The 23,545-nt window shown below is 50.7% G+C and overlaps 1 protein-coding gene and 1 pseudogene across 3 annotated transcripts in view; both read right to left on the bottom strand.

Moving 5' to 3' along the window:
• Positions 1 to 23,545, bottom strand: part of AGPAT4 (1-acylglycerol-3-phosphate O-acyltransferase 4) — a 129,723-nt gene that overhangs the window by 20,458 nt on the left and 85,720 nt on the right. For 2 of the 3 annotated variants that reach the window (XM_002747167.6, XM_078370426.1), the window contains exon 3: positions 9,189 to 9,358. In XM_002747167.6, the coding sequence (XP_002747213.1) occupies positions 9,189 to 9,358 (170 nt within the window). Of the gene's footprint in view, positions 1 to 9,188; positions 9,359 to 9,496; positions 9,612 to 23,545 lie in introns of those variants that run through there. The other variant, XM_078370425.1, reaches the window with a different exon arrangement.
• On the bottom strand, positions 3,716 to 4,649 carry LOC144582237 (putative uncharacterized protein encoded by AGPAT4-IT1; annotated as a pseudogene).

Consider the following 23,545-nt stretch of genomic DNA (forward strand, 5'->3'; position numbering starts at 1 on the left):
CTATTTAGAAGCCCCACAAAAGACACGTCCTGTGGGTTATGGTGTGCGCCATATATCGTACAACACCACAGAGGAGTTAGCAAGCTGCCGCCCTCGGGACAGGGCAAAAGTTGATTTTTTTTTTTTTTTTTTTTTTTTTTTTGAGAAGGGAGTCTCGCTCTCACCCAGGCTAGAGTGCAGTGGTGTGATCTCAGTTCACTGCAACCTCCAACTCCTAGGTTCAAGGGCTTCTCCAGCCTCAACCTCCTGAGTAGCTGGGATTACAGGTGTGCACCACCATGCTCGGCTAATTTTTGTATTTTTAGTAGAGACGGCGTTTCACCATGTTGGTCAGGCTGGTCTTGAAATCCTGACCTTGTGATCCTCCTGCCTCAGCCTCCCAAAATGCTGGGATTACAGGTGTGAGCCACCACACCAGGCCAATTTTTGTATTTTAGTAGAGACGATGTTTCATCATGTTGGCCAGGCTCGTCTCTAACTCCTGACCTCAGGTGATCCATCCACCTCGGCCTCCCAAAGTACTGGGATTACATGATCAAAAGGAACAGAAGAGACATACCTTTCTTTATACTGACTTAATCCATCTTTCAGCCTTAAAATTTTAGATGTTATTAATACACCTAGGTTTTGATGTTAATTATGTTTGGTAAGAAATGTGCTAAAATATTAAGGTAGAAACTTTCACCTTCCAAACTGAAGAAACATCACTCGATTCCCTTTCCCTGGCGGGGCTGCATGAAAAGCTGTGGAATGAGACAGTCCTGTCTCTAACCAGCCTCCACCGCGAACCACTGTGTGATTGTGCTCAAGATTCTCAGCCTTTCTGAACTTCTGTTTCCCCTCTATGTGATGAGGAAGACAATACATATCCCCTGGAGTCCCTGTACACATTGAATAATGTATGGAAATGTCTACAAAACCACAGAGTTGAGACTGTCATGGTGTTCGATAACCTGTTATTTTCATCACGGAGCAAGCAGTGCTGAATGTCTCCTTACTCAACCCACTTTCTAAGCCATGCTTTAGTGTAATGGTAACAATAGATTACATTTATTCCAGCACAACTGAATAGGTAACCTGTACAGAGTTGCCTGGGCTGACTCACTCATGACAGAGAGACTAGAAAGTACGATGGCAGTATGCTGACAGTGCCCAGGGAACAGGTTCAATATGCTGCAACTATCACCACCCTCCCAATCAGAGGCCAAGCAGAGGCTTCCATGTGTGAGGCCCACAGCTTTCAGAGACAATGGACAAGAAAATACACCAATTTCATCAATTCTGGATTTATTTCAGAGGTGAACCTGAAAGGATTTACTGATGAGTTAGATTTAGCAGCAGAGCTGTCTAGACACAAGCATACTTAGACAATCTCAAGTTTTCACATGGAGTACCCCACTATGGAGAGAGAGACAGTGACAGAGCTGTCTTAGGGCAGCTGCTTGGTGCTGATCTAGTTGAGGGGCCCATCCTGAGGATCCCCACGGCTCAGGGCAGCAGCCAGCACCACAACCTGGTCAGCACCTCTGACAAGTGGGCCAGCCCTTGCAGAGACCCCGGGCACTGGAAAGAGCCGATGCAGAGCAGGACTGAGACCTGGTACTACAACCCTGACATTCTGAAGCTCGACAGCCTCTGGGGTGCAAACAGATCAGAATGAGGCCAATCTAGTTAAGGTCTTCTCCAAAGTGGCTACCCGCCAAGGCATAGAGCGAAGATTCCAAGCCCCGGTGTGCATGGAGTGTGGCGGGAGCAGCAGGGTGTCCTGCTCCTGCGAAGCCTCCGCCCCCACTAACACCAGCAAGGAACCCCTCAGGGCCGAGGCTCTATGGCTGTTCGCTTGCAAACGTCCAGTCATTCCTCAAGTTTGCCGTATGGCCACCAGTTAGTCATCTGGGTTCACTCAAGGTGATTTACTTCTACTAAATATCTAAAATGAGGTATCTTAAGTGGAACTTGGAAAACGGGGGATGTTCCTTAACAATCAAGCAGGCTAAACAGCCCACCCTTGAGTCCTCTGACTGTTTTCTTGATTACCAGCTGGAGACACTGTAGCAAATGTTTTAATTCCCTGGAGCCCAGACAAGCCATCTGGCTTGATCACTCCTGAGTCCTCCTAAGTCCCCCGACAGCGCAGCCTCTGTTCTGATGTATGGTGCGTAAGCTCAGAATCTTCAACCTAATGCTTTGTCCATGCGAAAGTGCTGATTAAGAAGCCCCTATGCCAGGCACTGTGCAGGTGCCAAGAACACAAGATTCAGTGCCTGGCATAAGAGGGCTTCTTAATCGATATCTTTGCACAGACGGAGCAGCCTTGGGTTGAAGATCTGTGGCCTTGAGGTGCCCAGTCTTGTGGGAAAGGAGAAGCAGAAAGCTTTCTTTTCTTTTTTTTTTTTTTTTTGAGACGGAGTTTCGCTCTTGTTACCCAGGCTGGAGTGCAATGGCGCGATCTCGGCTCACCGCAACCTCCGCCTCCTGGGTTCAGGCAATTCTCCTGCCTCAGCCTCCTGAGTAGCTGGGATTACAGGCACGCGCCACCATGCCCAGCTAATTTTTTGTATTTTTAGTAGATACGGGGTTTCACCATGTTGACCAGCATGGTCTCGATCTCTTGACCTCATGATCCACCCGCCTCGGCCTCCCAAAGTGCTGGGATTACAGGCTTGAGCCACCGCGCCCGGCCCTAAAGCTTTCAGTTTCTGTGTTCCATTTCCGAAACTCTGCCAGTAAGTTGTTGTACACCCTCCTGGAAAGAAAGGTGTGCGCAAGAGAGGATGGTATGGGCCTGGAATCTTCCCCTAAGTTATAGCCAAATGCTGAAAAGACTGGCGCTCAAAATAATGAACCAGTTAGTGTGCACGCATGCATGCGTGTGTGTGTGTGTGTGTGTGTGTGTGTTGTCTGTGCATCAAAAGGTGAGAGATTCCATTCTGCTTTTCTTTTTTTCTTTTTTTTGAGACGGAGTCTCGCTATGCCGCCAGGCTGGAGTGCAGTGGTGCAATCTCAGCTCACTGCAGTCTCCGCCTCCCAGCTTCAAACGATTCTCCCATCTCAGCCTCCTGAGTAGCTGGGTTTACAGGCACCTGCCACCATGCCCAATTAATTTTTGGTAATTTTAGTAGAGATGGGGTTTTGTCATGTTGGCCAGGCTGGTCTCAAACTCCTCACCTCATGTGATCCACCCCGCCTTGGCCTCCCAAAGTACTGGGATTACAGACTTTGTTGCTGCCGACTGCAGTAGCACAAGTGTGCCTGGCCTGGCTCACACTGCATTCCTTTCTGTTGCTTTCTGCCTTCTCTGATGCTGAGAGGAAAACACTATAGACCTTACACTACCCGAAAAGCCTCAAGAGAGTCTCCGAACAAAATGAACCCTGTTCCACAATTAGTCACAGCTGCAGGGGAAATGCATAAAGCAAACACAAAATGAAAGCACTCTAACATTCACCTCAGACTGGAATTAGAGACTTATCCTCTAGCCATGTGGGGCAGAGGACGCGGGGCCCTTGCACTCCTGACTGGCCTTCTCCAGCCAACCTCCCCCACTTTACCGGGCTCCAAACTATTCTGGGTTGGACAGGCGTGCGAATGTGCAGAGAGGAGAGGAGGGCCGTTCGGAGGACCAACGTGGAGGCCTGAACCAGCAAGATACTGATCACTCCTGACTCTGCTTTGAGGAGTCATGGTCACGGGTGCCAGGACAAACAGCTGGGAGAGGAGCTTCCTGTACAAAGCCCTTATCCACTTGCCTAGACAAAAGTTCTCATGGCCCCTTCCCAGTTTCTCTTCTGAACGGGCAGCGCAGCCCTTGTGGGATAGCGCCAGCCTTGGAGATGGGAAGACAGAGCAGAGGCATTATGGGGCAGGTGGGAAAACAGGACGTCCCCAGGGCAGAAAGCAATCGCAATTGGCCTTGCCCAGCATCTGTAGCCAACAGGTGCTTGCTGAACAGCTGCAGGAAGCACAGGTGATGGGGCACTGGAGGGCACGAAACACAAAGCAGGAGGGACTGAGGAAGGTGGGGGTTCGTGGGATGATACCGAGTCGGTGCACGGCACACAGCACAGGCTGTGGCCATTTGCTAAGGGCTGCGCACAGGAAGAGAAAGCCCCGCGCTTTCAGCAGCCCTGGCTTCATGATCGGTGGGATCAGACCCTGGCATGTTAAGGACACCATCAAAGGATCCTGGTCAACAAAAAAGAAGACCCCTTGTGTCCAGTGTGGGACTGGACTTTCAAAGATGAGCATGCGCGACCACTTCCAGGATGTTGGTCGGTATGAACCCGTGAGCTGCCCACTTCTTCCTGGCTGGTGATTCGCCTGGCCACCTCGGTCGTCACCATTCTCTCAGGTTCCTCATCCATGTGATTCCAGATCCCAGCACACCTGCCAAATCGGTGAACGGTAAGAGGCAGAGGGTGGCGTCCCTGACCACTCCTGGTGTGAGGTCCATGCCTGCGGAGCTGAGAATGAACTTACCTGATGGTGGGCAGCAGAGGGCATCTGCCATACACTCAGGTGGTGCCAGCGGTGAGGATGGTGCAAGACGACCCTACAGAGCTGAGCAAACCACATGGTGGACATATCTGCTGGAAACACCCCTCTGTATCTGGAGACTCCTGACTTCTCTTTAGAAAAAGAGCACTTGACAAGCGTGTGCGTGTGAAGAAGCTGGGGAAAGGTGGGTGGACAGTGCTGTGTTACATTACATGGTCTCCTACAGAACCACACACACTCAAAACTCGCCAGACACATATTTTGAAGGTATCGACTGGTATCGTCATCATCATTGAAAAATCCTTCTCTTTAAAGAAGCAATACAAGGCTTTATGGGCAACCTCACACACAGGCCCTCTGCCTAGGAAGGATGATGCCACTCTCTTCCTCTCACCTTTCTCCAGGCAAAGAAATGTAATGCTGCTATTTTTTTTTGCTATTTATTGATTTATGTTTATAGAAACAGGGATCTCACTACGTTGCCCAGGCTGGTTTTGAACTCTTGGCTTCAAGCCATCCTCCTCCTATGGCCTTCCAAACCATTGGAATTACAGGCGTGAGCCACTGTGCCAGGCCAGAAATACAGCATTCTGATCTGTGTTCAGGCCCAGCTGTATTATATATTTACTAAGAGGGGCAAGGGAAGGTCTCAGACCAAATGTCATGTCCCTGTGTGGTAGGGGCCACCAAGGAGCCCTGTGATTCTGGCCTCTTGACATCCATGCCCCTGTGCATCCCACCCCACATCGCTGGAGCACGGGCTGTGCTTACTGATCCACTTCCAATAGCCAGTACAGATAGAAGGGATGGGAGATCTCTCCCAGGTCCCGGTTACAGCAGCCCCGCAGCTCCTGCCCCGGGTACCTGCTCTCTCTCTCTCTAGCATGGCTCACCTTCAGGGGTGCAGTTTCCATATCCCGGGAAACCCTGTGTTTTAAAACAAGGCTGTGTGGTGAGGAATGGATGCTGGGCAACAAACCTGTGAGCAAGCTTGCAGGCAGATCACACATAGCCCCCAGTGGTGGCGGACTGCCCCTCCCGAGAGACCCTGCCAGCACCCCTGCTCAGCTGCACCTGGATTCCTGACCACACAGCCAAGGAACATTTATGGACGCTTGTTGTTTTCAGCTGCTATGTTTTGGGTCTCGTCCTGCTGCTGTGGATAACTAACCCACATGGCTTCTTTAAGGATCTGAAGACAAATATCTCAGTTGGCCCAGCAGATAAATATTGAGAATATAATAATAGCTACTGCTCATGGAGTGCTTGCCAGGGCCTGGCGCTGCCCAGACGGGACGATCATGCTCTTATGTAACCAGCCGGGGCCTGCTAAGGAAAAAAGCAAACAGGGACCTGAAGCCCCAGGAAGCTGACCTGCGCTTGCACACCACGGTCTGTTGGGCACCTTAGTGACCTGTGCCCCAGCTGCCCACATGTCACTCTCATCACCACAGTGGAAAGGTTCAGCGTGTGACTCCAAGATCAACCAAAGCCTTCAGAGCCCTGGCACACACCAGGAAGCACAGCTCCCAGGAGAACCAGAGCCTCTGGGGACAGGCAGTGCAACAAGCAGTGGCCACACAGGATCTCGAGTGTGTCTAAAAGGCCGAAAGCCTCTGGTAAAAAGAGAACTCTGTTACTTCCCCCAAAATCCTATTTACATTCAATAATGCCACTGTCATGAATTTCTGCATCAATTTAAACTCATTTCCTTTTGGGCTGTTACAGGTGAGGATGAAAAGTGCCTGGTCAGGAACCCTCTTTTGTTCCCTTCCCCTTTAAAAAGCAAATTCTGCAGACTGCACAAGGATCTCAAAAGTAAGTGTTACTTAAGAAAAAGCAGAGAGATGAATGAGGTGTTCTTTTTTTCCTGAAGGTCACTGAAGACAAAAGCTGCTGCTGAACAATGAATATGACGCAGTGCTGTTCCTTACCCTTCCACCGTGGGGTGGCCGGGACGAGCACCAGGCAACATCACCCATTGTCACGGGCTGCAGCTCCTCCCGTAGATGGCAAAGCTGTTCCCTGTGACGTGCGGAGGGGGTTCCCTGGGAGGACACAAGCTGGCAGCTCACATCCGTGCTGGCCAGCACCCCCCGCGTGCCTGCCCCTCCGTCCTCTCAGGGCACCTGCTCTGGTGTAGCACCTTGCTTCGTGAGAATGCACAGCAAGCACTGGCTGTTTCTATGGTGTTTGCAGAAGAGAAGACTCAGGGCCTAGGGAAGTACTTTAGCAAGAATCTAGAAACCCCAAGGTCCCCACTGAGCTAGGCTCCCAAACTTCCAGTGAGAACAGAAGAGGCTTCGCCCTGGCCCCAGGCTCCCAGACCTGCCTACTTCACCTGCAAGTGGAGCCTCCGCAGACTCTAAATGCCTAAGAGCAGTCTCCACCATCAGTGGCAGGGCTCAGACCCCCTTACACACAGCATGAGTTGTTTGGTGTTCACAGAAATGAGTGAAGTCCTACAAGCACAGTATCACTGACGAAATGAGAGCTGGGGAGGTGCGGTCTCAGGCTGCAGGCGGGGAGGGTGGGCTGTGGATTCACTTTCCAGCCATTAGCGCTCCCCCGTGACGCTCAGACTTGTAAAGTGATCAGGGATTCCGAAACCTTTGGGAGTAAAACCCTACATCGTGCTGAGATTAAATTCCCTCTCCATGAAAGTCCCCTCTCTGTGCGCCATGTCCCCTCTGCAGGCCTGGGTCCCTCCCTGCACGTGTTGTGGGGCTCACTGTTCTCCTTCATCTGTGCCTGTCCCTGTGCCTGCTGGCGCTGGGCAGCTGGGTGCTTCTCCAGCGCCTCTGTGCATGGCCCTGCTCTGCCAGCTCCTGCAGCTCCATCCCCACCCTGTGAAGGTGCAGGTGACTTGCACCCCTCAGAATGAGGCCTCTGCACATCACAAGCCAGGAAGGCATTAGAGACCTGGTCCTGACTGCAGCTGGTCTGGGCCATTTTAGGGTGGTCAGGGCCCTGTTTCTGGAGCAGGTCTTGGGCCCCAGGGCCCCTGCTTTTGTGGCCCCAACATCTTCCGGGAAAGAGCAGAAGCTCTGAAATCAGATTTAAGAGCTATCGTCCTTGGGCAAATCACTCAGCCAAACTGAGGCTCTGGTGATTTATAAAATGTGGATAATAATATCTAAGGATTAGAAATTATGTAAATAAGGTGAACAGCACACAGAGGGAGCTTGTGGGCGTAACGCCACCACAGGGCAAGCAGGAATTGGAAGGCACCTCCAAGCTCAATAGGCTTTCTGCTGTGCCTCAGGGACTCCTGCCCCATGAGTTATGGAAGTTTTCACATTCTAAGCATGAACACTACCAAGAGCTATTTACAAAGCCTGGAAAATCACCAGCTGCCTCTAAACTACAGTCTGAGTTCCAGGAGACGCTGGCACCTCAGAAAGCCTAGCTGCACGGTGGTGAGACAGGTGACCCGAAAGTCAGGTCACACCGGTACCCCATATCCTTCCTCCTGGGCAGGAGAACCCTGTCATCCAACCCTGGCATCCACGACGGGGTCAGGATTGTGACATTCCAAGGGGCAGTCTCTCATCAGAGAGAATAAATCCACAAAGCTGTAACTCACATCTCTGCCAAATTCTCCAAACAGAGAATGCTGGTCACTAGAATGTTTGCTCTTGTTCCTAGAAATATATTTGCGCGCGTGCGCGCGCACACACACACACATGTACACACACATACAGATATCAAGTTCGCACTGGGAGAATAAATAGGAAAACTAAAGGAGAAAACGGTGGGCAGGAGTTTATCTTTACCTGCCTCCAGGAATCAGACCCACCAAATCTAGTCCCATCTGTCCTCCATGGCCTCATGGCCCCCATCTCCAATCTTCTAAACACCACGATTTTGCCTTCTGGGGCTACCAAAAACCAAGGTGATTTCAGCAGCCCCCTTATCTGTGTACAAGGCATTGTTCCCAGGTGCAAAACTTGACCTCCAAGTTCTGGTGCAAAGTCTTGGGACCTTTCCTGACCCCCCTCCAATGTACACTGGCATTCCTACTGGAATACCCGAGTAGCGCAGATGACTTTGATTCAGCTATGTGACACAGGCTCAACCGCTACACGCTGCAGTGTGTTAACAGATGACAAAAGTCAACTGGAGAGACCCAGTTCCAAAGGCATGGAAGCTCCGGGCAAGGATTCGAACTAACCGGGAGAAAATCAGAATTTCAGAAAAATGACAAATTCTGCAGTTCACCCTCTCACTTAGGGACTCAAAGTTCTCAAGCCTTCAGTGATCAAAATGCAGAGGTGCTGTCTGCCTGTTAGCCAGAGGCAGTAGAGCATGGCACTGAGAAACATGGATGGAGCGAAATCCAAATCTAATTACGGCTGTGTGACTCTGAGCCGAATATTTAAGCTCTATGTAACTTAGTTTTTTAAAAAACAGAGTGGGGCACGTCATCTATTCATGTTGCTATAAGGATTAGACAAATTCACATGTAAAATGCCCCGCAGGAGCAATTGTTGAGTACCTCTTATGATTGCCCAGAAGAAGTTGTTAAGCCTGACTCCAGGTAAGAGTAAAACGCAGCTCATTCGCAACATTTCATCAAGTAGAAACTCTGTTGATTCCTCTGCAAGTCTGAATGACCAAGAGCAAAGGGCAAGTGGTGGCACTGACCCAGAGAAATGTGTGAGGCAGGGGTGAATGCATCTCCGACTTACCCCTAAGAGCCCAAAGCGTTCAGACAGGCTCCAGCCACAGAGAAAGTCAATTTCAAACTTGTGGTTGAGAACCACGATGGCATTTTCCTTCCCATACTTGGGGTAGGCGCGCGGGTCCGTGAAGATGGTGCATTCCGTGCCCGACCACCACTCCAGCAGCATCACCAGCTCTGGAACAAACCACAACAGACAGATGTTTATGTCACGCAGCCTTGTCCTCGGGGCTCTGCTGAGAGCAGGACTCTGCCCTCCCAGCTGGGGGAGAAAGCAACTGCTGGGGCAAAGTTCTGGGTCATTGCAGCACAGACCTTGGTCCTTGAGAGGGTTCAGAAGCAGAAGGCAAAACAAGAAAGACTTCACAACTTTCTCCAGGGAAGAAGAGGAGGATGCCTAGAGAAGGCAAACCACTTCCATTCCTTGATTAAGTACCTTGGGGGAAAATAAATCACAAAGCCAGAATCCGTCAAGAATTCATGCCCTTGTAAGGCAGCGTGTGATGAGGTACAGAATTCTTAATATCCTGGAAAATGACTCATTGGGATACTTATAAACTCAATCAAAGAATATTAAATACCCTACTTTCCTCTCCCATTTCTGACACTTGAGGGCACAGGGAGGAATGGAGGATGGTGGTGCCAGGAGCAGGGACCGCAGCACCCGCAAGGCGGGGGGGAGTGAGAGTCACTACACGCGGGTCTGAACAGAACTATTAAAATATTCTTTGCAGGGGCTTTCGAAAAGAAAAGATTCCTTTTTCAGGCAATGATGACCACTTGTAGTTATTCTTCAGTGATGCCTCCCATCCAGGGGACTCATTCCCAATCTAGCAGGCTCAGGAAAAGCCTCTATGGTAGAAACTGTCCAGAAAAACAGTTGAATGTGGGTGATCGACTTTGAAATTGACTCTTAAAGTTGATGGTGTTCAGTAGGGGGTGGCACCTGAGTGCTCTGCGAGGGTCCTGCCTCCTCTCCGCCCCCACCCTTTTTTTTTTTTGAGACAGGGTCTTGTTCTGTTACCCAGGCTGCAGTACAGTGGTGTAATGAAAGCTCACTGCAGCCTCAACCTCCCAGGCTCAAGTGATCCTCCCAGCTCAGCCTCCCCACAAGCCTGCACCACCAGGCCCGGCTACTTTTTTGGTATTTTTTTTAGAGACATTTTGTCATGTTGCCTACAGGTTATACTCCTGGGTTCAAGCAGTCTTCCCACGTTGGCCTCCCGAAGTGCTGGGATTACAGGCGTGAGCTACCGCACGGGGCCATGTGCCTGCCTTTTTAAATCACCAGTTAGTGGAGCACACATGTAGCAGAGGACTCACTCCCTCCCCACCCCAGCCCCACCCTACATACATATAAAGGCAGGTGGATTTGGCCTTGACTCCAGATGAGCCTAGTGTTATAGCTCAAGTGGCTGTCCTTGGAAACTTTTCTCCTCCAGGCTGGAGGCTGAAGGCTAGATGTCAGCACCAGAACCCTCTAGAAGATATCACAGTCTAGTTTTTAAGCAGTTAGGCCCATGGGGGCCTTACAACACCATGGTGTCTTAATCTTTGGAATGGGGTTGCCCCAAAGGGTTTTGTGAGCATAAAGTGCGTAACACAGAGTGTGTGCTCCGTATAGAGCACACTGTAAGCTCCCAGCAAATGGAAGCCATCCATATCCTTAAAAATGAACAAAACCACTCCCCTTCCTTCTCCAGAAGTGAACCATAAAAAAGTGTCTACCTAATTCTAGGAACTGAGAAAACATCAAGCCCCCATTCAGTTGTCCACCAGGCCACGGCATTGGTGGAAGCAGAAGCACAAGCCAAGGAATAGTGATGCGTCCTGGGAGTCGGTTGTGGGAGTTTGCCAGAAGGCGGGGTGCGCGGGCAGGGTAACAACATGCAGCCTGGCAGGGCAGCCTGACGAAGGGGTGGAGGGACAATGTGTTAGCATGGAGTAGAAAGATGCCTGTAGTGCTATGCTGAGTTTTTCTAGGCAGGAGGATGCGAAGGATCAGTTTTTTCCATTACTGACCGAGGAGCACAGATAAGCACCAAAGCACAACTCTGCAGGGAGTCTGGGAGACAAAGCTGAACCTTCCAAGAGAGTCACATTTCCTATGGGTCACAGGCCAAATGCCTCTGCGTGGGACTCCCTGCCCAAGGCCAGTTCCCACCACCCCATTCATATGTTCCCCGGCACCCTCCACAGCCCTATCACAACTGTGACTATGGCACGAGTCACTATATACAGAGCACGGGCGCCACGAGACAGCAACTGTGCTGTGTGGTTCACCCTGACCTTAGCCTCGACTCCAAGACTCCGTAAGTGCCCCGCACCTGGATGCCTTCAACAAATGCCGCATGATGACCTAACGCGTGCGGACACTCTGCGAAGTACAGATGAGCAAACATTCAGCTCGGATCCCGGCTCCCCTCCGGCTTACAGCCCAGGGAAAAGACAGCTACACACCACAGAACAACGTCACAGGGAAAGGAGAAAGGGCTGTTAAGAGGATGGCTGCTGAATATCGTCCTTGCGGATTTGGGAAGCAGACACATCCAGGCGTGTCTCCACCGATCCTGGTGGAGCCACTTACTAGTCGTGAGACTTCTGGCATGTTTCTCAACGTCTTCATTCTCTGTAAAATAGGGATAGGTAAACGCCATTAGAGACGCTGTGGATATTAAATAGAGTATGGATTCAAGACACCTAGCGTGACGTTGGACATGGTAGGCAATCAATACGAGCTTTTAAATTACTATTATATGCATAATAGTTTTATCACACACAAAGGCTCTGTAACCACTGAAGGGGAGCGGAAGGATGGGAAAGAGACAGAGACTTCTGGGAGAGAAACCCAGAGGGAGAGCGTCGCAGAGACTTCTGGGAGAGAAACCCAGAGGGAGAGCGTCGCAGAGACTTCTGGGAGAGAAACCCAGAGGGAGAGCGTCGCAGAGACTTCTGGGAGAGAAACCCAGAGGGAGAGCGTCGCAGAGACTTCTGGGAGAGAAACCCAGAGGGAGAGCGTCGCAGAGACTTCTGGGAGAGAAACCCAGAGGGAGAGCGCCGCAGAGACTTCTGGGTTACCAGAGTAAGGAGTTATGATTTATGATTTCATTCTAAAGACAATAAAAAAACCACTGGAGCATTTTTAAATAGACACACCAACATCCAATTTGCATTTGAAAAAAAATCACTCTGACTGAAACAGGAACAGACTGGAATAGGGAGGCCAGTTAGGGGGTGACCCTTTTAGCACAGAGAGGGGGCAGTGCTGGGACCAGATAGGGTAAGACCAAATTTCTCACTCATCTCAGTAGGGTGTTAAATAGACAACTACACTCTGAACCTCATTGGACAAAAGAGTTTTATTTTCTTTTTTTTTTGAGATGGTGTGTCACTCTGTCACCCAGGCTGGAGTGCAGTGGCCCAATCATATGCTGCTCACCGCAGCCTCAACCTCCTGGGCTCAAGCGATGCTTCCACCACAGGCTCCTGAGTAGTTGGGACCACAGCTGATCTCAAACTTCTAGATTCAAGCGATCCTTCCACCTTGGCCTCCCAAGGTGCTGGGATTACAGGCATGAGCCATCACGCCTGGCCCATTTTTCTCTTTATCAAATGATTTCACATTTTAATTCACAGAAACACATTTATACTGTCATGTAAAATGATTCAAACAACCCAGAAGTATGTCCAAGAAAATAGAAAATTCCTCTACATGGCTTTGGGGAGTGTTCATCATGCTGGCCTGGACTACATTTCCAAGACTTCCCTTTCTTGCATATTTCTGGTTAGGCAGCACCACAAGAGACACTCCTGGGAGGTTTGGAGGGTGAAAAGGAAATAGCACCATTTTGTAGGTCACACACATTTCTGCTGATCTGCTGATTCATCAGTGCGAAGCAGCAGCCAGGCCTGCGACTGCTCCTCCTTCTCCTGGATCCCCCACCAGCTTCTCTGAATCCCAGGCCAGGCCTGTGACTGCTCCTCCTTCTCCTGGATCCCCCACCAGCTTCTCTGAATCCCAGGCCAGGCGCTTGCGTTTAGCTCTGAGACAAAGATTCCAGCTTCTGCAGCACATCCACCCCATCGATGCCAAATGCAAAAGAACTGATACAAGTTTTGGCCCATTCTTATGAGGCTCCAGCTTGTGCTTGGTGGTTCCAACATCTTATCTCTCCCACTTTATATGCACCACCCCTTCCTGACTGCCTGCCCACCCTGTGGACTGCTAGCTCCAGCATCACATGCAGATACAACAGCCCTACAGAGACTGCTAGACCAGCCCCCACAGCCGAGTAAGGCCAATGAGATGATGTACACTGATCTCCCAGTGACTTTGCTTCTCTTTTTTTTTTTTTTTTTTTGAGATGGAGTTTCGCTCTCGTTACACAGGCTGGAGTGCAATGGTGCGATCTCGGCTCACTGCAACCTCTGCCTCCTGGGTTCAGGCAATTCTCCTGCCTCAGCCTCCTGAGTAGCTGGGATTACAGGCACGCGCCACCATGCCCAGCTAATTGACTTTGCTTCTCTTACTGAACCCTGAATGAGAGATGCTTCCTCAGCTGAGACTGGGTAATTTATGAAAAACAGAGATTTATTTCTTATAGCTCTGGAGGCGGGAGGTCCGAGGTCAAGAGGCCTGCATCTAGCAAGGGCCTTCATGCTATGTCATCCCATGGGGGAAGGCAGAAGGGCAAGCAAGCGTGTGCTCAAGAGAGAGAAATAAGGGAAAGAAACTGAACTCATCCTCTTAGCAGGAACCCACTCTGAATAACTGGCCCACTCCTGAAATAATGGCATGAACAAGGGCAGAGCCCTCACAACCTAACCACCTCTTAAAGGCCCCACATCTCAATACTGTTGCATTGGGAATTAAGTATCCAACACATGACTCTGGGGGATGGGTTCAGAACATAGCACCCCTGAAACATTTACCATCTTGTTTAGGCATCCAAACGAACACACATTAAACACCCAGAAAAAGCAACCGAAGCTTTAACATCACAAGAATTTGAGCCACTAGATAGCGAATTGAAAAACAGTATATCTGGGAATAAAAATAATGCATCGAATCAGAATACAAGCAGAAGAGGAAAAAGGGAAGGGCTTATAACCCCCTAGAAAGGGGCAGAGAAGTTGTAAATGACTGGCCCTGAGAGGGACCTCAGTGGGAGAAGTGTAGGGAGGAAGGACACGGTCCGCGGAGATCCCAGGATCTGGAGACTCCAGGTCTTGCCCTTTACGGTGGGTGAGCACGTGGCCCAGCCACAGATACATCCACTCAGGGCAGTGCCCACCACACCTGCCAAGGACAGGGGCATCCCATCCAGGCCTGGGGTACGCACGGACTGTGAGACTCACGACAGTGTGGAGAGGGCATCCCAAGGTGCACACACTGCAGAGAATAGCAGGGAGCCACCAAGGAAGCCTATCCCTGGCCAGGACAGCCACCTGGGAAAGGCCACGGGACAGAAAGGGAAGTCTGCTCCACGCAGAGATGCGGCCAGGGCTTCAATATCATATGGCAATTTTTCAAACTTTTGTCGTATTTTTAAAATGTCAGTTTTCCAAATTTTGCAGATGTTATTTTGACTCTGCTGCTCCCTGAGGGCTCAGGGAACGCCATCTCTCTAAAAGCCATCACATTCGGATTCTGCTCTCCGGCCACTTCTGGTTCCAGCCAGTTCTACAAACCCCACAAAGCCGGTGCCCAGTTCTTCAGGGTGGTGACGGGAGAGGGTACCTAGCACAGCAGGTGACTTCTGCAAAGTCCCAAACCATTGCCTGCTATTTCAGGGGCCGACTGAAGAATAAAACTCAGGGGGCCATAAAGAGGTTTAACCAGAGGCACAGGTTTGGATTTATTATACTTGCTATTGGGCTGTTCAGCTTAAGAGATTACTAATAGGAAAAACAAGTAGATAGACAAAAGGAAAGTGGACTCGAGGAAGAGAGGCCCTGCTGTCCTATTTGTAAAGATGGAGGAGGAAAACGATGGCAGCGAATGTTTCCTGAGTTCATTTCCAACATGCATGGGTTGTGGCCTATACCCCAGAGTTAGGATGTGGGTGGCTGGGAGCTGAATCCAGACACGAGGGCCCAGGGCAACTCTCTCAAATTGCTGAAGACACTAAAAGTCATGATTATATAAGAGATGACTGGAGTGCTAGGGGCTAGAGAAGGAAAATAAAAGCACGATCACATAAAATCACACCTTGAGCTCAGGCAGAGCTGTGGTCAGTTCCTTACCTAGGACACAAAGATTAAAATGCCCACCTCAAAGGTTTGGCGCAAAGAGCAGATACTAAAATACTTCGAGCACTGAACACAAGCCCCGCAGCAGCCAGTGCTTTCCCCTTCTGATTTCTACTGCGGCTGACCTTTGAACATGGGATCAAACTTCACTGGTCCACTTATCCCTAGATTTTCTTCCGCCTCTGCACCCCTGAGACAGCAAGACCAACCCTCCTCCTGGCCGCCTCAGCCTACCCAACATGAAGACGGCAAGGATGAAGGCCTCTGATGATCCACTTCCACTTATGAACAGTACACACATTTGCTCTTTTTGATGATTTGCTTAGTAATGCTTTCTTTTCTCTAGCTTACTTTATTGTAAGAATCCCGGATGTAACACACATACAAACACGTGTTATGCAACTGTTTATGTCATTGGTCAGGCTTCCAGTCAACTTTAGGGAGTCAAAAGTTACATGTGGCTATTCGATTCCAAAACAAAACAAATAATTTAAAATCAGAGCGAGACGGGCAAGAAACGAAGAAGCACGCCCTGAGTGCACTTCCAGGCAGCCCTGAATCTGCTGTCCCCAGAGCTCTCCTTGTTCTCAGCCCCTACTCAGCTCTAAGCAGCTGCAAGACCTGGCTCCATTCTGGTCTGGATCCCAGGGTTCCCGAAACTCCCTGGAGATCCCAATACTTCAAGCCTCCAGACAAGCTCTTCCCTGATGCAGGCAGAGAGGGCCTGGGGCTCCCACTCCCCACCATTCCCCAAGGCTCCTGCTCATTCCTTGCTCCACCAGGTGGGCCCAGCTCCTCTCTGTGGCCCATTCCAGAAGTGCCATGGAGAAGTCCACTAAAACGGGAGGCAAAGACGCTGTAAGAAAGACCTCACAATCCAAACACTGCTGATGGAAACCCTGAGGAGTACAGAGTTCACTGTTCAAGCACACGTCAAGAGTCAGACCTCCCACAGCTGCAGACAGGGGAGCCATGTTACCCGGGGAAATGGCCTTATTATCATTCGCTATATCTGATTTTAACAATTATAAGATTACAGAGGTGATTGTGAGGAAGGACCCAGGCATCTGGGATCCACTTCCCCTTGGACTGCCACACTGCATTTCAATAGAAGAAAAGGCTGACCGACTGGCACCTCCTGATTCACCTTCCTGTAGGTGGCAGGCTTGGTCTCGGGGAAACTCTCCTGAAGGCACGGTTTCTACTTAAAACAAGATCAAATCCAGACACCTTTTCACATGTGAGTCCTAAAGCTGTAAATCTTCATATATAATTTCTAAGGCTGTGAACCTAAGATTCTTCCACATGTAATGTCTAAAGTATAAGCCTATATAAAGCCAGAACCTTCCTCGTTAGGCGAGCTGGGTAATTTGGACCCAACGCTCAGCTCCGGCTGTAATAATAGGAATAATAATAATAAACTCCTTCCTTTCCCATTCGGTGTTCAAGGCTGTCTCCCGCCACCACTCCTGCTACAATTGTCCTGAAAACAATTGATACATAGAATTATATATTTATAACCTTTTATCCTTTAACTGATGATAATTTAGGTTAAAAATTAAAGGGCTCATCCTCAAGCATCCAACATGCAAAAGCAAAGCTACAAAGTTTCCAAATGTGGTATCATTCCTCCCTGTAGCAGTGCCGGAGGGCCGGGTCCCTGCCCTGGCATCACAGGGAGGCCTGGAAGACACAGGACTGTGCCTTCACACAACACCCTGACCTGGAGGTCAGTCATCATGTTACAGGGTGCCCACAAGATCCTCTCTGTGCCCGGCATAAAAATTAATAAAAACACAAAGTGAAACGGTTAGCACAGAATAAACAGAAAGGTGCTGCCCAGCTCTAGCCCAAGAGCTGCAAGTGTGGAGTTGGTCCCAGCAGCGCCGTGAAGGGGCCAGCGTCCCCAGCCCAATGCGTCTCTTTTGTCCTGGTGCTCAACACAGTCTGGGATTCCCGAAGTGGGCAGGCTGCCTGCTGCTCCCATGGCCTGCAGGCTCTGTTGTGGTGCCAAGCAGTCCCTCTGTGCACTAAGCGGCTAGCTCCAAGCTGCACCACACTTACTGTCCTTTGTCCCCGCTCTGCCCCCTCTTCTAAGCAGGGAGGGGCATTTCTAGCTGCACGACACTAAGCGAGCTTGGCTCCTGTGGGCACTTGCTGGTATTTTATTTTTATTACTTTTTTTTTTTGAGACAGTCTCACTCTGTTGCCCAGGCTGGAGTGCAGTGGCGTGATCTCGGTTCAACGCAACCTCAGCCTCCCAGGTTCAAGTGATCCTCCTGCCTCAGCCTCCTGAGTAGCTGGGATTATAGGCATCGACCACCATGCCCAGCTAACTTTTGTATTTTTAGTAGAAACAGGATTTCCCCATGTTGGCCAGGCTGATCTCAAACTCCTGACCTCACGTGATCTGCCCACCTTGGCCTCCCAAAGTGCTGGGATTGCAGGTGTGTGCCACCGTGGCCCCTCACCTTGATATTTTATTTTTAGCAATTCTAGTTAATTCCCTGATATATGCATTTTTGCCACAACCAGTTTTCAGCACTTTCTTTCTGTGACACCAAACTGGGAGCCCAGCTGTTCCTGTCCCATCCCGGAATCTCCCAAGCAGCTGCTCTTCCCACACACGTGTCCACATCATTGGATAGCGCTCAGGCTAGAAGCCCAGGGTCCAAGAAGCCCAAAGCTCCTGAAAGCCATCAGGATCACATTAGGAGGTGACTTTGCCTCAGGGGGACAAAAACTGGTTTCTGGAGGGCACGTGGGGTGGACAAAAATCTTACTCTTTTATGCGTAAAGCACAGATATGTCCACAGCACATGAATGATACACAGTCCCTCTGCAGTATTACAGCGTCATGGGAGGTGATTAGAGGAAAAAGTGTATGAAAAGGCTCCTTAGAGGGAAAATAATGAAAACACTGGAGTAGCACCGCAGCACATCTTTCACCTAGATCGGTCTGCTCTGACCAAGCAGCAGGGCAAAGCGGATTCTTGACAACACCTGTGCTCAGAACGGCCAGGCCCTCACCCCACCCCTCACCCCGCCCCCTCACCCCACCCCCTTACTCCGCCCCTCACCCCACCCCTCACTCCACCCCCTTACCCCAGCCCCTCACCCCACCCCTCGCCCCACCCCCTTACCCCACCCCTCACCCCACCCCCTCACCCCAGCCCCTCACCCCAGTCCCTCACCCCAGTCCCTCACCCCACCCCTCACCCCACCCCCTCACCCCAGCCCCTCACCCCAGTCCCTCACCCCAGTCCCTCACCCCACCCCTCACCCCACCCCCTTACCCCAGACCCTCACCCCACCCCTCACCCCACCCCCTTACCCCAGCCCCTCACCCCACCCCTCACCCCGGCCCCTCAGGGTGCCCCTGTCCATGCTGCACGTGCCCTTGGCAGGTTGTGAAGGAATGAACTCGGCCTGGAGTGCTCTCTGGAGGCCGGGGTAAACTGCTGCTATCGCAGGCACTACGTCCAGCTCAGCGCGGCCTGGCTCCTGGAGCCTTCACACAGGGTGGGCAGCCAGCGGCTGGTACAATAAGGCCTGAGAGGTGGGCACTGCTGCTCCCTGCCCATGACACAGCCTCTGAAACCCAGGAGAGGAACACTGAGCACTGCTCTTTGGAGAGAGCCCTGACATTTGGAGATGACAGCACAGGGATGCAGAGTGGACAGCTTCAGGAGTGGACACAGCTTTCCGCCCCGTGGTGTCACCACTCGCAGGTGGAGCTTTCAGAAGAGGAAGCGCCAAGGCAGGCCACTAGCTTGAGTAAGGTAACAAGAGGCAGGGAGAGGCCCAGCACGTCCCACCCTCAGTGCACCTCAATGGAAGGAGAGGGTGAGGAAGAGCCCAGAGCTCCCCCCGGCCCCCACCCACACCCCCACTGCCACTCCAATGCCCCAACGTTGAGACTTTAAACTCCCTTCCCATAGAGCAGCCCAAGATCATGAAGCCACAACACGATGTGTGTCTGATGACCCAGGCCTGGACCAGTCCATTTTCTTACTCATCTATCACCAGGTGCTGATATGGAGCCCACTGATACCCAGCACTGCCCAGGAGCTTAGTGGCCAAGCAATAAACAGACAGCCACATAACTACAGAAAGTGCTGTGAGAGGATGGGCACAGTCTCACACCTGTAACCCCAGCACTTTGAGAGTCCCAGGCAGGCGGAACACCTGAGGCCAGGAGTTTGAGATCGGCCTGGCCAACATGGTAAAAACCTGTCTCTAATAAAAACGCAAAAATTAGCTGGGCATGGTGGCGCATGCCTATAATCCCAGCTACTCAGGAAGCTGAGCAGGAGAATCGCTTGAACTCAGGCTGGAATGCAGTGGGCTGAGATCACACCACTGCACTACAGCCTGAGCAACACAAGACTCCGTCTCCAAAAAAGAATGTGCTGTGAGACAATGAGAGGGACAGATGGCACAGCTGGGGAATGCCACTGGGGGACAGGGGCGCTGATCCTTTTGCGGGGCCCAGAGGCCTCTCAGATGACCCATATGTGAGAAGAGACCTACGGGAAAGGGGAGCCAGCCACATGGCTCTCTGGGGATATGGGGAAGCAGGGTGGGCTTCCATGTTCAAGGACAGCAAGAAGGCCTAGGAGGGTGGAGCTGAGTGGTCAAGGAGGAAGGAGAGGAGACGGTGCCAAGAGGTCCCTGAAAGGGGTCTGGCTTTTACTCTTGGTGAGACAGGAAGTCACTGGAAGTTTAGTGTGATGTATGACTTGGTCCACCTGACATACAGTCTACTAGAACTTCTGCTACAAAGGGATTGGTATTACCCACCGGTGTATGTCCAGTGCCTGGACCTGGGGACACATTTCAGTGCATGACTTTGGCTGCTGTGTGGAGAAAGAAGTGCAGCAGGATCTGGGTGGCAGCCAGGTGCTAGAGCAGGCTACAGCAGTCAGCCGGGTGCGGGAAGGGGTGGACTGTGTGTGTGCTGGGAATGGTGAGAAATGATCATATTTAGGAGGATATATGCTGGAAGCAGAGCCAGTGGAACTTGCTGTTGGGTTCGACATGGTGTAAGAGACAGAGGAGGATTCAAGAGCTGAAGAAGGACTGGCTGTTAACTGGGTTGGGGAGCATTGGGGAGAGGCATGTGTGTGGAGGGAGACAGAGAGGCAGATGATGGAGGAATCTGGCATTTGAGTTTGAACATGTAAGTCATCTTTGGCTTAGTGGTGGGTGCTGGCGACATCCTGTGCAGCCCTGGCCTCCCCTGACCCTGCCCTGGACTCCCTGTCCCCATTCATCATCCTCTGGCCTCTGTCCCGGCTTCCTCCCAGGCTCTGTGGTCCACTTCTGTTCCTCTCCAACACCCAGTGGCACGTCTCACAGCCCATGTCCAGTCATCAGGGCCAGTTTACCTGCCAGGTTCCCACCTATCTGGGCACTTGGCAAGACTAGAAATCTGACTAAATCAGGCCTCGGAGCAATGAGAGCTCAGTATCCATAAACACCATCAGCACTCAGATTGTGCTCTGTGAACACCATGTCCCTGCGATGTGTGTAGTGTTCCTGGGAAAACCGTCACTCTCAAGAGTATCAAGCACCCATATGTAACTTCTAGTTCACAGGTAGGGGGAGAGGGAGGAGTGGGTTAAATGCCCTCGTGGTGAGCACCCACACCCCGCAGAACGCAGGAGGTTCTACTGGGCAGTGCTGGGCTTTGCACAAATTAATTAAAAAAAGAGCTTGGACAGGGGTGGGGGAATCTGTTCTAAAGAAAAACTTCAAAGACATAAAAACTAGATGCAATGTATGGGCCCTATTTAAATACTCCAAATGTTAAAAAGAGAGAGAGACAGACCATTTGGAAACAATTAGAGAAGCATGAATATAAGTGGTATTACATTAAGTTAAGAATACCATGAATTTATATTCTTGTGATAATGACACTGTGATCATGTTTTTAAGATGCCCTTATTCTTTTTTATTTAAGATAGGGTCTCACTCCGTCACCCAGGCTGGAATGCGGTGCTGCAGTCTCAGCTCACGGCAGCCTTGACCTCCGAGGCCCAGGTGATTCTTCCTGCTTCAGCCTCCCAAGTAGCTGAGACTACTGACTTCCCAAAGTGCTGGAATTACAGGCCTGAGCCCCCACACCTGGCCACGATGTCTTGAGTCTTTATAAAACATAACTCGTTATAATTTGGGGTGATATTTCATGACATACAATGTCTGGAATTCAGTTTTTAAATTTTCATCCATCAACTTGACACCGGCCAATAGGATCAAATATTTAAAGTGAAATCCAGATTCTCTGACATTGGAGAATCCTCATGCTGTTCTCTCTACTCTTACATAGATTTTACAGTTTTCATAATAAAAAGTTCAAGAAACAAGTTGCTTCTTCCATGGAAAATAAGTCCAGGAAGCAATGACTCATCATGGCAGAGGCATCACCCAAACCTCAGTCCTGGCTCGGGCACAGCTGCGTCTTCTCTAGGAGCAGCAGGGAGAAAGACAAGACGAAAATCGCAAAAAAAAGTTCACCCCTAAAATAGAGATCAACACCATGTATTTTTTTTTTTAATTTCTGAAAGAGATAAAGATTAAAATGCAATTTGAAAAAATTTTGCATTTCAATGCCACTATATTTGAAGGGATTAAAAGGTCTAAAATTCCCGAAAAGTAATATTCCCTTTTCTGCCCTTTCTTTGCTTGCTGCACGGAGGGTGAGAAATTCTCGAAATCTTCCATTTTCTCCTTACTCCATTACCAAGGAAAGTCCCATTGCCGCTCTGGGTCACAGGACAGTCAGGCCACTGAGCTTGGACCCTCAGGGTTAGGTTAAAAATTAAAGCCCTCATCCCCAGAAGCATCCAAATTGCAAAAGCAAAGCTACTAAGTTTCTGGCACCTGAAAGTGGCGTCATTCCGCCCTGTAGCAGTGTTGGAGGGTCGTGTCCCTGCCCTGACATCACAAGGAGGCCTGGAAGAGACAGAACTGCGGCTTCAGCTCACAGCACCCCGCTTCTCGGAACACTGACTGACTGTGGGCAGCTCCGTCCCCCATGCCTCGGTCTCCTGATAGCTAACCTGAAACACTCATGCTTAAAATGAGTGAATTAGAGCCTAACACGACAACAAATCCCATTTCTTAGCCTACAAAGCTGGGGATCAGACTCTGGAACAAGGTACAAGCAGTCCATGGGAAACTCCACCACCTCCCTGCTGTCTCCCAGGGATCCTCTATTTGCAGCTGCTTATGTTTCCAAGAACTTCAGCTTAGAGCAACTCATGTTCTTGTGCACACCACTGACAGCCCCTGCAGTCCACTGCTCACTGCCACCACTGGTTCCGTCTGCCCACACCTTCCATGTCCACCACCGCCCATCCTCTCTGCCATTTCTGGTGCTGCCCTCCTTGCCCCTTGATGTCCTCCTCCCCATCTGGCTCTTGTGAAGTCTAATGAGTGTGCCAAGACCAGCTGGGTGCCCTGGAAGGTGAGGTCACAGCTCAGATGCTGGCAGGGGCGGTCCAGGGAAGGGATACGGACAGGATGGAGGAGCAGGGAAGAGGAGGAAGGCATGGAGGAACCCGGGGAGAGAGAGAACCCACAGGTATTCCACACACACTGTAGTCAGGCAGTGAGCGAGGTTCATCCATGCAGAACTCACTTAGACCCTTAGTTGCCTGTCAGGACTATTCTCCTCCACACAGATGAAGAAGCTGAGGCTCTGAAAAGTCTTAGCCACTTGCCCAAGGTTACTGAGAGGGTGTGGACTTCTGCCTGTGCTGTGCGCCTGCACACAGCAGGTCCAGGCCGGCTGAGGCCAGCAGGAATTGCCGCACGCATCCACGGGCTCCTCCATCAGTCTCTGGCCCCCTCACCACCTGGCCCCCTCTTCCACCTCACTGTCTCCACCCGCCCCTTCCTCACCCACCACCCTCCTAACCCCCCCCTTTCCACCCAAACAAGGGCCAAATGCCAACCTGAAATGCAGTTCTTTGAGTATTTGTTTTCATTTTCAATAAAGCACTGAGTTTTGTGCAGGCCCAGGCTCTTCTGTCTTATCAGTTCTGAAATGCTCCGTGGGTTCACATGTTCACATGCTGAAATCAGGGTGTGTCTCACTGTGGATGC

Source organism: Callithrix jacchus, chromosome 4 (genome assembly GCF_049354715.1).
Source record: "Callithrix jacchus isolate 240 chromosome 4, calJac240_pri, whole genome shotgun sequence".
In the NCBI taxonomy this organism is placed as follows: domain Eukaryota; kingdom Metazoa; phylum Chordata; class Mammalia; order Primates; family Cebidae; genus Callithrix; species Callithrix jacchus.